The sequence below is a fragment of the Miscanthus floridulus genome, chromosome 18 (assembly GCF_019320115.1).
Source record: "Miscanthus floridulus cultivar M001 chromosome 18, ASM1932011v1, whole genome shotgun sequence".
Taxonomy (NCBI): domain Eukaryota; kingdom Viridiplantae; phylum Streptophyta; class Magnoliopsida; order Poales; family Poaceae; genus Miscanthus; species Miscanthus floridulus.
Window position 1 is genome coordinate 104303286 of NC_089597.1, and position 16724 is coordinate 104320009.

The 16724-nt window shown below is 41.1% G+C and overlaps 1 protein-coding gene and 1 long non-coding RNA gene across 2 annotated transcripts; both read right to left on the minus strand.

The window, feature by feature from the left end:
- Positions 1 to 514: 514 nt before the first annotated feature.
- LOC136523062 (uncharacterized) lies at positions 515 to 869 on the minus strand. Its single transcript, XR_010776081.1, has 3 exons — positions 835 to 869; positions 656 to 748; positions 515 to 563 (listed from the first exon to the last, which is right to left on the minus strand). It is a non-coding gene; the product is annotated as an uncharacterized lncRNA (long non-coding RNA).
- A 4693-nt stretch (positions 870 to 5562) lies between these two features.
- Positions 5563 to 8682, minus strand: LOC136524309 (uncharacterized; the record flags this gene model as incomplete). The annotated part of the gene is made up of 1 exon (XM_066517728.1): positions 5563 to 8682. A coding segment is annotated over one exon (3120 nt), but the record flags the coding sequence as incomplete, so codon positions are not given.
- Positions 8683 to 16724: the final 8042 nt, after the last annotated feature.

Consider the following 16724-nt stretch of genomic DNA (forward strand, 5'->3'; position numbering starts at 1 on the left):
GTAAGCCGCCTGTGAAAAAAGGGTTTTCACAGGCGGCTCACTTTGTCAACCGCCTGTGTAAATAGTTATTTACACAGGCGGCTCACTTTGTCAGCCGCCTGTGAAAACCCATTTTTCACAGGCGGCTCACTCTGTGTGCCGCCTGTGTAATTATTTTTTTTATTTCAAATTTTAATATTTGCCTCCACACTGTACTATATTGTCACATATATATATATATAAGATATGCAAACATGAACCATAAAATTGCATCATACATACAACACATATAAATATTACAGATGTGTACACATGAAATCAAACATCAAGCATAAAATTACATATAATACACGTCATTTCATGTTATGAGTTCAACCATTTGGTGTTTACATGTCATTTCGTTTCAAGTTTAGACCTTCTAGGTCTGTCAGCGCTCTAAATCTTTCACTTGCTAAATCACCGGCTTCATCAAAATATGATCCGATACTTGGAATTATTTCTCTCATAATAAAACCGCACAAGTCTGCTACTATATCTTCCATAGTTTTTGGAGTGAATGGCACGTCCTTTCCTTTGCTTCTCGGCTGGAAACAAAGTTTAAAAGCATCATTGACACATGTCCAATATTAATATTTCCAACTTTAATGAGAAAACTTCATACATAGATATTTTTTACCATATTTTTGTCCCTGACGTATCGTCCCCGCTGCCTTATGAACTCACACACATAGTATCCACAGTAGACCGATCCAGGTGGTTGCTTGTGGCACTATGTAATTAATGAGCAAAAGATTAAACTAAAATTGTCATGCCTTGTGTATTATTTATATGATGATATGTGTTCAGACAACTTACCGGATAATGGTGTTGTATCGTCAATGGCACACTAGGATCTGAGCGGGTGACGTCGACCGGTCCTTTTTGCTTCTTATAAAACCGCCATGCCCTGTAGATATCAAATATAAAACACTATAGTTATTTAGAAACTCTAATTCATATAAGTATGGATGTGGTTGCATGTTGGCTCACCTTTCTAAATGAATCAGGAATGTTTGATACGACTGAGGAGGATAATGTAAGGAGTCTAGGACAAGCACCTTCCCTTCGAATGGATAAATATAAAAAACAATCCAATGGTCACTGCATGAATTAACGAGTGAGCGACACATGTACTTAGGGTTAACATGATAATTTGAAGTACGTATACGAGGTCACGCTTACCCAAAGTTGTAGGGTGCCAATATAAAATCCATGTACTTATATCTCAGCATTGCTCTACCGAGATAGAGGGCATATTTGTCCTCGTATTTTTGTTGCAATTCCTTTACAGCTTCTGCAACTTGTTCTGGTGTTTTGTCCTTCTCTATCTTTGCTCTATCTTCATTTGTAAGTACAAATTTGTGCATATTTTCTTGTAACCTGATTGGACTCAGGTAACCGACCATCGATCCTATAGTTAACGATCTTTGCTCGTGGTCTTGCAAACTACATACAACATCCACATATTAGAGTTTATCACATTCCAAATTTAATAATAACAATGTGTGTGCATGAGTGATACTTACAGGCACCAGATTGTAATGAGTTGGACGTCAAGTTTCCTATAGTTCAACAGCAGGTGCATGTCCTCGAAGGTAACAAATGCCCTGCTTTTATCCTTGCCAGTAGCAAACACGTCTGCTGGTATGTCAACACTAACTGCATGCAGGCCAGCATTCACTGCTCTCATGTACCAGTCATGAAACCTTTTTATCGTCCATGGACCCTTTTCAAGCACCGTCCATTGCAGCATAGGCCTTCCGGGCACATAGTTACTAGGGACATTGACATAATCATCAACCGTTGGCTTTCTTATATCCTTAAGGGTCAATGGTGTATTTGATGGCGGTTCGACATGTACATCGCCACTTGGGGCTTCCTTTGTTGGTGGCACGGCTTTAGTTGCTTGGCCGGTGGCTTCCTTATTCTGTGACGGTTCGAGCTCAACGACTCGTGCCGTCCGCTGCTTTCCAAGCCCTTTCAGAAATAGAACTATGCCTGCTGCTTTCCCCTTTTTTGGCTCATAGGGAGAAACCAATTTTGGAATTGGAAATTTCTTTGCCTTCTTGGAGGCCGGTGCTTGTGGGGGAGTTTGCTCTGCTTCCTTATGCTTTGGTGGTGGCGGGGGAGTTTGCTCATCTTCATTCTGCTTTGGTGGTGGCGGGGGAGTTTGCTCTACCTCCTTCTCTGGTGTTGTGTCCTTCTTGGCTGGCGGAGTCTGCTGCTCAGGCATGTTCTTGGCTGGCCCCTCGAGCTCATCCAACGAGAATGACATATCATGTATTGGGGATGACGACGGTGGCTCATAAATATACGGGGATGCTGGGGCATGAATTGGCGATGCTGGCTGTTGACTTGTTTCAGCCTCTTGGGATGCTTGATGCACTGGTGGAGAGGGTGCCGTTGGTGGATCAATCAACCTTACGTACCGTCTCAGCCATTGTATGAAGTTCTTGATTGCTTGTCCAAGCTTCTCTATACCCTCAGAGGTCGGGATGTCGATGAAGTCATCTTCATATCCACTCTCGACCGTCAACACTTCCACCCTACAGTATGCATCTTGCATCTCGACACCATGGAACCTACGTCTAGGGATGGCATTGCCTGTGGCCACTTGCTTTGTATGCTGATTCCTAAGGCCATATCCAATTAACAATGAGCAAGGCCAAGGTTTATCAATATCGTCAACTGGATAATGGTCCTGATTTGATGTTGACGCTATACTGCTTGGAAAGGGCATAGATTGTGTGGCCATCTCCTGGCTACCCAAGGGTTGAGCTGGGACATGCTGCATATATGAAGGAGCTTGTGATGACATCTGTTGAGCAGACACTGCTCCCGCCAACCGCTTCATCACTTCAGGATCAGGGTTTTAACGAAGTCTTCCATCAAATCCCTAAATTTTTTGGTAGCCTGCTGCTCAAAAAAAATCCTTCATGTGCTCCTTATGTCGTTCTCTTTTCTTATACATGCCTTTCCACTCTTCACCAAACCCTTCTTTCCAGGTGGTTCTGGATGAGACGCCCCGTACACGACCTGGATGCTCGGGGTTACCTACAACATGATATTTAATGTCAGTGTCGATTTCTATTTTACTCGAACAAAATGGAAAATATAATTTTGTTACCTAGAGCATGGGAAAGGCTGTCCCTCTCCCTCTGCGACTTGAAGGCACCTGTCTTTTCCAGGTTTGTTGCTTCCAAAACCTTCTCGGCAACTGGCTTGATCTCATCGGGACAGGAGATCTCATCGCTCTCAGTGTTTGCCTTCCGAGCGCGAAGCCAATTCGCACTTCGTTCTGGCACTATATCTGTCAATGCCAACTTGCCCTCTCTCCTCTTTGCTTCGTCTTCTGCCCTCCATTTAGGAATCTTGGTCTTGTAACCACCAGTGCCGAGGTGGTGGTGGTACTTGTTCTTCTTCGCAAGTCTTGAGGTGGCTTGGCTCTTAGCCTTGGAGTCGTCGGAGTTTTTTATGACATTAAAATGTGCCCATTGTTCTGCTGTGATAGGGTACTGCTTCGTTGGGTCTCGCCCCTTCTGCAGCCACTTTTTATTCATATCGTGCCTATAGCCCCGGAATGATATTGCTAACTGCTTCATGACATGACCCTTGACCAAACCTTCTGTTCCCTCCGGGAAAATAAACTTAGTGCACAATCGAGTCCAACAATTCTTCCTCTTTCCTTCAGGCACCATACTCCAATCACTCCAGGTGATATCAAATTCTTCCTTTACTAACCATCCAATGGCGGCCCTAAATTTGGGTAGCGCCTCTAGAGGTGCTAAGGGCTCTCCGCTCGGGCTAATCTCTGTAATCCTATAAACTTCTTCTGGAAATCTATTCCTTCCTCTATCTCCTCGTGCCCGATCACTCTTTTTCTTTGTACTCCTTTGCTCGGAGGATGTCCCGGTCGTTTGAGGCACCGTGTCCTTATGAACATCTTGTGACTCTACCTCCATTTCGGCAACAACTTGAGAGAACACCTCCTGTCAATTCAATTGTTAGGTACATACATACACATGCATTATTCTCTCGTATAGACAATCTACGAGCATATATACCTCATCATCATTTGGCTCATCTTCAGGCTTGTAATTAGGGTCACGTTCCAACTCAAGACGGGCCTTCTTAGCTCTAGGAGATTCACGTGGTGATACGCTCGGGCTCCTATAAGGTTCGGATCCAGAGGAGTCAGATCCCCGTGTACCTATCTGGGCATCGGCCTGCTCAGCATTTGATGGAGTACTCATCTGCATAAAATATAAGTATAACCACGGAATATAAGTATAAACATGGAATACAAGTATTAACATGGATTACATAGCCTAATCAATTAGCGAACCTATTATTAACAAACCTAATTAACTAACACTAATTTGCAAACCCTAAATAATGAATATTAAATAGGAAACCCTATTTAACAAACTAATTATTATTTCACAAACCCTAATTATGCATGAAATATAAGTATTAACATGGAAAAAACATAGCTAAATTATGGAAAAAACCCTAACAAAAAAACATAGTAAGCCCTAACAAAAAAATTAGCTAATTACTAACAAAATTACCTAACAAACACTAATAAAACATTACTAATTAATTAAAAAAAAAGGAAAGGCAGCCTGCCAGGCCCAGCAGGCCCAGCAAGGGCCTGCCAGGCCCAGCAGGCAAACGCCGCCGGCGCTGGAGGGGCGCGCGCGCGGCGGCGCACATGGCAGCCACCGCCGCATCGATCGGAGCCGCCTCGGAGCGGAGCTCGGTGGTGGCGGGTGTGCATGGCCTACCTCTCGGCGTTCCGGCGAGGTCGCGGCGGTGGCGCGTAGGCCGTGCACGGTGCGGCAGCTGCTGGCGGCGGTGGCTCGCTGCGCGGAGCGGAGCTCCCTCGGCGGCGGCGTGGAGGCGTGCCGGCGGAGTGGAGGTCCCTCGGCGGCGTGGCGGCGGCAGCTCACGACGGTGGCGGTCCGGCGAGCGGTGGAGGAGCGGCGGCGGATTTCGGCAGCCTGACGGCGTCCAATTTCTGAACTCGCGCCTCCGGGACTTAGAAATTTTCGCGGGCCATGCGCGGGAACTTATATTGGAGCACATTAGTACAGGCGGGCCATATTGACCACCGCCTGTAAAAATCTTTTCACAGGCGGGCGTCATTGACCGCCGCCTGTACTAATATATTAGTACATGCGGCTGTTGATGAGGGCCGCCTGTACTAATACATTAGTACAGGCGGCCCTCATCAACAGCCGCCTGTACTAATATATTAGTACAGGCGGCGGTCAATGACACCCGCCTGTGAAAAGATTTTTAATTAAAGGTTTGTTAATTAGGGTTAGTTAATATTTCATGTGCCTAGGGTTAGTAAATAATATAGAATCCAAAGGTATACAAGAAGGGGAAAGAAGTTTTAATTAAGATTTGTTTAATTAAGTTAGAAAATAATATCATAGTCCAAAGGTATACAAGGGGAAATGTAAACATCTTGCTTAATAAGAAAGAGTAGCATTAGGTACAAATGATAAGTGATACATTAGTTACATGATAAACAATCTAGCGTGCTACAGTCCTTCCTTGTCCATCATGGCGCACCCAGGGCAAAGAGGTTTGCGGGATACTTTTCTCCACATTTTTTATCTTTTCTTCAAACTTTGTAAAAAGAGACATCTCGCTGAACTGGTTAACATCCTCTAAATCCATTACACCATCAACTCCTACAATTTGTTGCTTTCCAGGGATTGCTACGTGCTTTGGCTTTTGGGTACTTTTCTTTTCATTCGTAGATAGAATTTGTTCCACATAGAACACCTGTGCAGCACGGTTAGCAAGGATCCACGGATCATCTTTGTAACCTACTTTACTTAGATCAAGAACTCTTTGGCCATAGTTATCCATAGTGACATGTTTATCTTGAACCCATCGACATCGGAACACTGGAATCTGCAGGCGTGGACCATATTCAACCTCCCATATGTCATCAATGAATCCAAAGTATGTAGTTTCTTCACCAGTTGTTTCATCTACAGCCTCACATCGAACGCCACTATTCTGTGCCATGCGCTTGGTGTCCCTAAAACTGGTGGAAAATGTGAAGCCACTAATGTCATAGCTCTGCCATGATATGACCTGGCTTGATGGTCCAGATGCTAAAATCTTGATGGTTTCTGATTCATCTGTCATGTCCAAATTCTTTAGCCATGCGGTGAACCGACGCTTGTGTTCCTTGTGTACCCAATCATTTGTGCATCCTGGATTCTCCTCATGAAGCTCTTTCATGTGCTGCTTGGTGAATGGGTCCATTATTATGAGTTGTTGTAGTATGCTGTAATGTACCTCTAGGACTATGTTGTAATCTGGCGGGATGAATGATTTCCGTCCCATCCTCCCTCGTCCACCAAGCCTTCCCTCATGTCGCAACGGAGGCAAACCAATTGATACCTGGTCTTTTAGGAGATTATTACATAATGGTCCTCCAGACTCAATGGCCTCTTCTGTAGTGTATGCCTCTATCATGGAACCCTCCGGATGAGCACGATTTGACATATAGCCATTCAATATTGACATGAAACGCTCATACGTCCACATTTCATGGAAATACATGGGGCCCAATGCCTCAATTTGAGGCACCAAATGAACAATAAGGTGTACCATGATATCAAAGAACGATGGGGGAAAGCACATCTCCAACTGGCTCAATGTCTCTGCAGCAAATTTCTGTAGGGACTCTAACTCATCACCGATAATTACCTTCTCAGATATCTTATTGAAGAAGTAGCACAACCGTGTGATTGCCATCTTTAAGAACACTGGATTTATAGCCCTGATGGCAATAGGAAGAAAAGTGGTCAGCATTACATGACAATCATGTGAGTTGTAGTTGGTGAGTGTAAGGTCTTTCATCGAAACAAGACTCCTTATGTTGGAGCAGAAACCAGATGGAACTTTTAAATTCTTCAACCACACACACATTGCATGTTTCTCCTCTCTGTTCAGGTTATAGCTTGCTGCCGGTAGATGGTACTTCCCATTCTCTAGGAGTACAGGGTGAAGTTCTTTTTTGATCTTTAAATGTTGCATGTCCAAACGTGAATTGAGACCTTCCTTTGTCTTGCTCTTTATGTCTAGCAAAGTTCCAACTACGCTGTCAAACACATTCTTCTGAACATGCATACCATCAATCGCATGTCGTACGTCTAAGTCTTTCCAGTATGATAAGTACTTAAAGAAAATAGACTTCTTCTTGAATGTGTCCCCCTCATTTGCCTTCACAACCTTTCTTGGTTTCCCATCTTTGGTCTTTTTTCCAAACACAAACTTGACATTCTCAACTATCTTATACACTCTGTGCCCTTTACTATAACCTGATGGAGCAGTAGATTTTGATTCATCCATATTGTCAAAGTACTTATTCATCTTTTGTAAGCGGTACTTATGGCCTGCCGGTAGCCACCTCCTATGCCTCATGTACACTATCTTGTTAGATGGAGGAAGAGACACGTGCCATGTTCCATCTATGCACTCTACACAACCAACCTTTCCCTTGAACTGGCCTGATAATGAGAAGAGAGCAGGATAATCATTAATTGTGACAATAATAATTGCTCTCAGTGTGAATGTCTCTTTGCGGAACGCATCGATCATTTTCACACCCACTTCCCATAGTATTTGCATCTCTTGCATTAAGGGCTCTAGAAATACATCCATATCAACTCCAGGTTGTGTAGGTCCAGAAATAAGAATGGTTAGCAAAAGATATTTTCTTTTTTGACACAACCATGAAGGAAGGTTGTATATTGTCATGATCACTGGCCATGTGCTGTGCGTGCTGCTCCTCTCGGCAAATGGATTCATTCCATCAGTACTCAGAGCAAACCTTACATTTCGTGGATCCTCAGCAAAGTCTGGATATTTCTTATCGAATTCTTGCCATTGCTTTGCATCGGCTGGATGTCGTAACTTTCCATCATCTTTCCTTTCATCAGAAGCATGCCAGGTCATAAGTTCCGCATCATCAGGGTTTGCAAACAAACACCTCAAATGATCAACCACAGGGAGATACCATATCACCAATGCAGGAATTCTTCTCAACGCATAATAGTCCACTTCGATATTGCTAGTGGGCTTTGAACGTTTGTCTTGTTGAGTCTTTGTTTGCGTCTTCTTTCGCTTCCTCCCTGAAGAAACAGAGGCTGCATTCTCTTCCTCTCGATAATCTTTATTCGTCTTGTACCTACTAGCACCACAGTTTGGACAACTGTCTAAGTCTTTATACTGATCACCCCGATATAGAATACAATGATTTCTACATGCGTGGATCTTCTCAACACCCATCGTAAGTGGACTGACTAGCTTCTTTGCATAGTACGTGTTAGCAGGCACTTTGTTCTCCTTAGGAAGAAGGTCTCCAAGTACACGCAATAAATCATTGAAACTAGCATCGGACCAACCATATCTAGCCTTAATCGTCAAAAACTGAAGAACAGCCCGTAGTGTCGACCACTCTTTGGTACAACCTTTCGACTCGTCGTACAAAGGCTCTTCTGCTGCCTTCTTCAAGGCTTCCATTCGCTTCATGAAGAATATTGATGGATCCGCACAACGGTTCATTATTGCCTCTAAGAAATCTGCATCTTCAATGGCATCAGTGTTAACATGTTGAGTTTCATTAACATCGGACGTAGAATTATGAGTTTGATTGACATCTGGCATAGCATGATGGGTTTCATTGATATCTGGCATAGCATCACATTCATTGAGATATGGCATTGGACCCTCCACATTGATGTTACTTGCAGTGTTGTCAGTTGTCCGCATATAAGGTGTAGAACTACCCTCACCATGTTTTGTCCAAATCAAGTAGTCCTCCACAAATCCTCTGCAAACCAGATGAGAAGTGATTGCTTCCACATTGTCAAATACCACAATATTTTTACAGTCTGCGCATGGACAACATATGTGCTTCGCCTTTGTTCTCTGAGCATGTATCTTCATGGCATCAATAAATTTTTGGACCTCCACTACATAAGATGGGTCTACTCTTGATAAGTTGTACATCCATAATGACCTCTCCATATTTATCTGTAATTAGTTAGGAAAATATTGTATGTCACTCTAAAAACAAAACGAAAATAACCCCTCATAACTAAGATTCTATCCTCCATCAATTAAATAGATATGAAAACCTACCTCTTTCAGAATTTACAAAATAAAAAATTTAAATAATTATTTAAACTCATTTTTATAATTATAAGAATTAATTAAACGGAGATGGCATCTTGATTAACAAACCCTAAGTATAAGCAAAAATAGCAAACCCTAATTAACAAACCCTAAGTACATGAAATACTAACTAACCCTAATTAATAAACCATTAATTACTAACTAAATTAATTAACTAACCCTAAGTACATGAAATATCTAACCCTAAATAATAAACCATCAATTACTAACAAAAATTATTGAAAAACCTAAGGTACATGAAATAATAACTAACCCTATTTAACAAACCCTAAGTATAGACAATAATAACTAACCCTAATTAACAAAACATTAACTACTAAATTAATTCATAAACCCTAAGTACGTAGATTAAAAAACTAAATTAATTCACAGTTTATAATTACAGGAAATAAGTATAACAATTGACAAGACTTTATAAAGTGTTAATCATTATTCTATTACATAGATCTACTCACAAGAATTCTAAAAAGTATTTATTTTCTATAATCCGAGCAAGATACAATTTACTATGAATTTACAAAAAAAAAAGCTAAAACTCTCTCCCTTGCCCTAGCTATGAACCCTAACCCTAACCCTAGATTTAGAGCACCTCCAATACAAGAATTGAACCAAAGAATCACTAAAAAAAATGGCGGCAACGACACTAACTAACCTTTTGGAAGTTTCTCACCAAAGAAATGAAGTTCAAAACCTCCCCCCCTTGGAATCGCCACTTCTCTGTCCGCCACTGTGCACACAGCACGCGAGTAACTGTTCTTGTCTGGAAGTGGACGAAGGGAATTTATAGCAGCATTAACACTGGCGGTTGGTAAGGAGAACCGCCTGTGTAAAACAATTTACACAGGCGGCTCTCCTATCTCTACCGCCTGTGTAAATACGTGTATTTACACAGGCGGTTTATAATGTCAGCCGCCTGTGTAAATGGTATTTACACAGGCGGTTGTCATTTTAAACCGCCTGTGAAAATACACGTATTTACACAGGCGGTAGAGATAGGAGAGCCGCCTGTGTAAATTATTTTACACAGGCGGTTCTCTTGCTGGACCCACCCTATTTTTTGTACTGGCGTCATGAAATTGTGAACCGCCTGTGAAAAAAAAACAACGTGCCAGCAAAAATGATTTCTGTAGTAGTGACCTCTTGCACACAAGAAATATAATTTACCACTCAAAGTGGTATCCGACTTATATGTTTTTTGTTCAAGGCCCAAAAAACTGAATTTTGCTAAATTTTAGTGAAATTTCACTGGTATTAGAGTTCAACGTAACCTAGGTCATCAACTCATCAAGATAAAACTAGCCAAGATTTAGCTCAATAGCTACTTAAGAGCCTCTTTTTATCCTTCCTAATACATATTGAGACTTTGGTGTCCTCTAACTGCTTCTTTATTTGATCTCCAAATATAGGCACCCTCTATTCTAGATTTCTCATTAGACAAAGATGTAGAGTGGGGCTGGCACTCTAGAGTTTATACAAGATATGGACAAGCTGCTGGACGGTGAAAAGATATAGATAGCGATTTTTATTCAAATGATGTCCAAATGATAATTTAGAGAGTGAGTTTAAGAAAAACTCTTATAGATGCTCAGAAAGTAAGGGTATGTAGTCTCCTCCTAAACATATGACTTAGATTTTGCTCATTTATATGTGTCAATTTCCATGGTAGTAAGTGGATCTAAATACAGTGGGTCGCCTATACCCTGAACTATCGTCATCACCCACACCCATCTCTCCTGATTTTGTTCTCCGTGCGTTGCCTTCAGACTCTTGATTGACACAAGTCCACCTGAAATCCCCCTCCTCTCTCCGTTGTTGCTCGTTCCTTGACAAGCCTCCGATCCTCAACCGCCACTTAATTTACTCGTCAAATCCGGCCTAATAATCAGGCACATTTAATTATATTATCGGAGAATTTTGAACATGTGTTATCTCATAAGCACACGTTGAGAAGGCCCAAGTTGGCTTAATAGGGATCTCAATTATTGGGACCCTATCGATCTCATCAACTCTTGCATGCGCTCAAACCGATCGATCTCGCAGACCGCCGCCCTTAGCCCCTTTTGCCTTCTATCATCAGGAGCGCGCTCGGCATCGCATCTTCTGGGACAGGAAACAAGCTGCACACGTGCGCGTCCGGCTGAGGTTAGCTTGCATGCTCCCCACAAATCAACAGGAACAAACAATCCTCTTTTATCCTATTTAGAGCGTGCCATTTATTATTTTATCCAAGCACATCCATGCAGACACACGCATGTGCGCATTGGTGCTGCAGGGTGATGAGCTGCTACGGAGGAACTCAATTGGTCTGGCGGTGTTTTCTTAGACAAAAGAAGAATTATATTAAATATTGCTGAGTACATTATCATATTACAAACCCGGCTACAGAAAAAGTTTGTAGCAACGGAATATTTTTTTTAGGGGCGACTGGTGATAGAGTTGCCTCTACAGTTGGTGTGCTCAGGACCCACGAGACCAGCTGCCCCTACAAATGACACAGTAAGGGTGACTGGTGATACGAGCCGCCCCTACAAATGGGTTTATTTCTAGGGGCGGCTCACTCACCAGCCGCTTCTATAAATATTTTCGTAATTTTTAAATTTTTTAAATATTAGTTCTGCATATTTTTTATAAATGTATAAATGTATTAAAAATAATTTGCTATATTTGTCCTACACATAAAAAACAACTTGCATATATATATATATATATATATATATATATATATATATATATATTCTTTTTTTAATGAAAAAGTTATATTTAAAATTTGAAAATTTGAATTTATGAACTTCAAATTGAATTTTAAGTCAGAAAATGACCTAAAATGAAAATGTTGTAAACATAAAAGTTGTAAAACTCATCAAGATTTACAACTTTCATTTTAGTCATCTTTTCATGTGACTTAGTTTGAAAAGTTCAAATTTTGAATTTTATAAAATGGCAACTTCAAACAATATTTTGAAAGAGTAAATGATTTTAGCCAGAAAAGTCATGAATATAAAGTTGTATAACTCATCAAGATCTAAAAATTTTATTTTAGTCATTTGGTCATCCGATAAAGTGATAAGAACATTGTTCATAAAATTTACATATCTCTCGTATGGTTTCATAAACTATACGAGAGTTATGTATGTTTTATGAATAATGTTACTATCACTTTATCGGATGAAGAAATGACCAAAATAAAAGTTATAGGTCCTGATGAGTTCTGCAACTTTTCTGTTTATGACTTTTTGAGTTGAAATCATTTGGTGTCTCAAAATTTTGTTTGAATGTATCATTTATTGAAATCCAAAATTTTAATTGTTCAAATTTAGTGACATGAAAATATGACCAAAACAAAAGTTGTAGAGATTGATGAGTTCTACAACTTTTATGTTTATAACTTTTTCATTTGAAACCATATGCTCCTTCAATATGTTGTTCCATATTTCTATATTTTTGAAATTCAAATTTTGATTTTTTTTAAACAATACCACATAAGAAGATGACCATAAGAATTTGATAGAGCATGATTTTAGAAAAAATTTAGAAAAAAATGATCACATTTGGAGTTATTATGAGGGAGAAAGACTAGTTACAAGTTTTATTCAGTCTCTGGCTAAAACTGTAACTAGAAGTGTGATTTCTTTTTTTAATCTCTGGCTAAAACTTATAACTAGTCTTTCGCCCTCATAATAACTTCAAATGTGATGATTTTGTTTCCTAAAATTTTATAAAATCATTCTCTATCAAGTTATTATGTTGTTGCTGCTATTGTTTTGGCTATATTTTCAGGTGACTTCGTTTGAACAATTTAAAATTTGAATTTCATAGAATGACAACATCAATCAAAATTTTTAAACACTAAATGAATTCAACTGAAAAAATCATGAATACAAAAGTTGTAGAACTCACCAATATCTACAACTTTTATTTTGGTTATTCCTTCATTCGACAAAGTGGTAGTACACATTGGACACAAATTCATAAATATCTCACATAGTTTATGGAACTATATGAGAGATATATTGATTTATGAACAATGTGTACTAAAACTTTGTCGGATGAAGAAATAACCAAAATAAAAGTTATAGATCTTGATGAGTATTATAACTTTTATATTCATGACTTTTTCAATTTAAATAATTTGGTGTCTCAAAATTTTATTTGAAGTTGTCATTTTTTGAAATTTAAAATTTGAATTATCCAAATTTAGTCACATAAAAAGATGACCAAAACAAAAGATATAGGTCTTGATAAGTTCTACAACTTTTATGTTCATGGCTTTCATTTGGTGTCTCAAAATTTTGTTTGAAGTTGTTATTTTTTGAAATTCAAAATTGGAATTGTCCAAATTTAGTCATGTGAAAAGATGATCAAAATAAAAGTTGTAGGTCTTGATGAGTTCTACAACTTTTATGTTCATGACTTTTTGAGTTGAAATCATTTGGTGTCTCAAAATTTTGTTTGAATGTATCATTTATTGAAATTGAAAATTTGAATTGTTCACAGTTAATCACATGAAAATATGACCAAAACAAAAGTTGTAGAGATTGATGAGTTCTACAACTTTCATTTTTACAACATTTGCATTTTAGTTCATTTACTAGCCTAAAATTATATTCGAAGTTTTGAAATTCAAATTTTCAATAATTGTCCATTTTTTTATTTTTTGTAAAGAAGAATATGTAAAAATATATCTACATATATCATCAAATTTTTTCTATACATATTTATACATATGTTGCATAATAAAATAATATTTACATTATTTTTTAGCATATATAAAATACAGAAATACTAATAAAAAATTGGAAATTATTTGTAGGGGCGGCTAGATCAAGAACCGCCCCTACAAATCCATTTCTAGGGGTGGCTATATTAGGAACCGCCCCCACAAATGCCTCTGGGTATATATACCAGAGCATGCAGGAGGCCAAATTTTCACGAAGTCATGGGCACTATTCTTCGTTGTGGATGCCGGTAGGCTGCCGAAATTTTCCACGCCGCCGCCACCACATCTCCATGCCCTACCTCCACCGTCCTCCCCCACCCCCCTCTATGCCCTAACCGCCATCGTTCGGGCCGCTACAATGCGCGCGATGGCTAGGGTTTGCAAGCTTGTGCTCGGTCGGCCCTCGGTCCATGTGGTCCCTCCCCTAGCGGGCGGCGCGCCTTTACCAAGTTGTCGTGCCCCTCTCCGGCGGCCTACACACCATCGCCGGCATCCCTCTCTCTCTGGGGCCTCCTCTCTGACCTTGAGGTCTCTCAGCAGGCCCTTCCCCTATTGGACGTGCCCTCGCTCCGGCGTCCATGCAGTGTCAACAAAATATGGTCGACAGTCTACCTAGGGGTATGCCCAAGGTAGTAGATTATCGGTATACAGATGCGCAAGCAACAAACAAGATGGTAACGCAAGATAGACACAAGGTTTTATCTAGGTTCGGCCGCCGTAGAGGCGTAATACCTACGTTCTACGTCTGATTGTATTGCTGTATGTCAATGAGAGATGTTTTTTAGAGGGGTCCCCTGCCCGCCTTATATAGTCCGGGGGCAGGGTTACAGATCTGGAAACTAATCCTAGCCAGTTACAATTGCCATAAGTGGCTAGACAAGGATTCCTATTCTAACTGACCAGGATCTTGCTTGATCTCCAAATCCGCCTTGACTTCTTGCGCGAGATTCCAAACAAACTGCCTGGGCCGCACGTCGTCTTCTAGTGGGCCGGACCCCTTGATCCGAGCCGGCCTAGGCCTAACCGTAAGGGTATAGGGGTTAATACCCCTACAGCTAGTCCCCGAGCACCATGTATTATGCTACGACACGCCGTTCGATCTCCTTCGAGTAATGCGATCTGCCTTCATGTCATCTCCAACTGATTGAAACATTGACCAATTGAATGTACCAGCATTCTAATCAGAATAGAGAGCAGTAGACCACGATTATAGCCGAAGATTCCAGTTGTCTGAAGAATGTATAGTGCTCTTAAAGAAAAAAGGAAAATATTTCTTTCCTTATCAAGTGTGCCCACTTGTATTTCTGAAAAGAAATGTAAGTGACCCTTAGATAGTAGTAATTCTGGCAATCAGTCAAAGCGTAGGGGTCGATAAGATAAGCACATTCATCGCAAGGTGAAGTGTGCCCACTTAGCCCCCGAGCCTAGTAGTAGGTGACGTAGGCACGTGGTGCCAGGGTCTAAAAAAGAATTTTCACTGAAGTTAAAAATCCAATCGTCGTACAAGCAAAACGAGATGCACCGACAGGTGCATCGTACTGATGTAGTCCCCGAGCTTACTGGAAGGCGAAGCATAAGCCTTGTAGCAAGGTCCGAATAAATTCCTCTTGACTGTATGCAAGTACAAATCACATGTAGCCAAGGAGAGCGGGCTCCGAGCAGTGGTCGAAACAATCCCCGAGCACGGTAGTGGACGGAGCAGTCCCCGAGCGCGGTAGTGGTCTGGGCAGTCCCCGAGCATAGTAGTGGTCTGGGCAGTCCCCGAGCACGGTAGTGGTCTAGGCAGTCCCCGAGCATGGTAGTGGTCTGGGCAGTCCCCGAGCACAATAGTGGTCTGGACCATCCCTGAGCACGAGACGTGCGACGAAGAACCAAATACCACTTGTACTATTATTTGGTGCATTTATTTATCTTCTTACTCTGTCAAGTCCAATCTGACACGTCTAGTCAAAAAAGTGGGCGAGTATAGCATGTTATACTGCCTTCTTGTCCTTTTGAGCAAACAGTCACTTGGCACCTGTAAGGAGGTGCGTCAGTGTGGGCCCTCTCACACTGATAACGAAGAGGCGCATACACTGATGATGAAGAGGTGCATAAATTAGCATAGATCTTGAGGTTGTGAAAACAACCGTCTACGGCGCATGCGCATGTCTCCCAAGAATCTCAGGTAAACGAAACGGCGGAACTCTTGGTTAAATATAGTATAGAATTGGTAAGTTACTTTTTATCGAGCCCCATTACCATTCGCCGCCGCAGCCTTCTTCTTCCTCTTGTCAACCCTAATACCTCCTAAATCATCACCAACCACTCCTCCACCGTATCCATTTTCATCAACAAGGCTAGATTCATGGCGAAAAGTGACGCCCAGAAGAAAGCCAGAGTCATGGCGAAGGAGTGGTGGAAGTCAAGAAGCAACGAGCAGACCATTGAAGACCTCATCATCATGGGAGTACTCCACAACAAGGAACTCGTGGGATGGCATGCGCCAGAGGGTGAGGGGTACCTCGATCCAAACCAAGTGAGATTGTGGTTTTTGAAGATCTCTTCAAGCGGGGTTTTGGGGTTCCAGTGCACCCTTTCCTTCAGGGGCTCTGTCTGTATTACGAGATTGGGATTTGCAATCTGCATCGCAACTCGATTCTTCTTGTCTCCACCTTCATTCATCTTTGCAAAGCATATGGTGGCTTCTAGCCCCATTTTGACTTCTTTCGCCATCTTTTCTGTCTGCGGAAGAAAGGAAGCGGCGGCTCGAAGATAG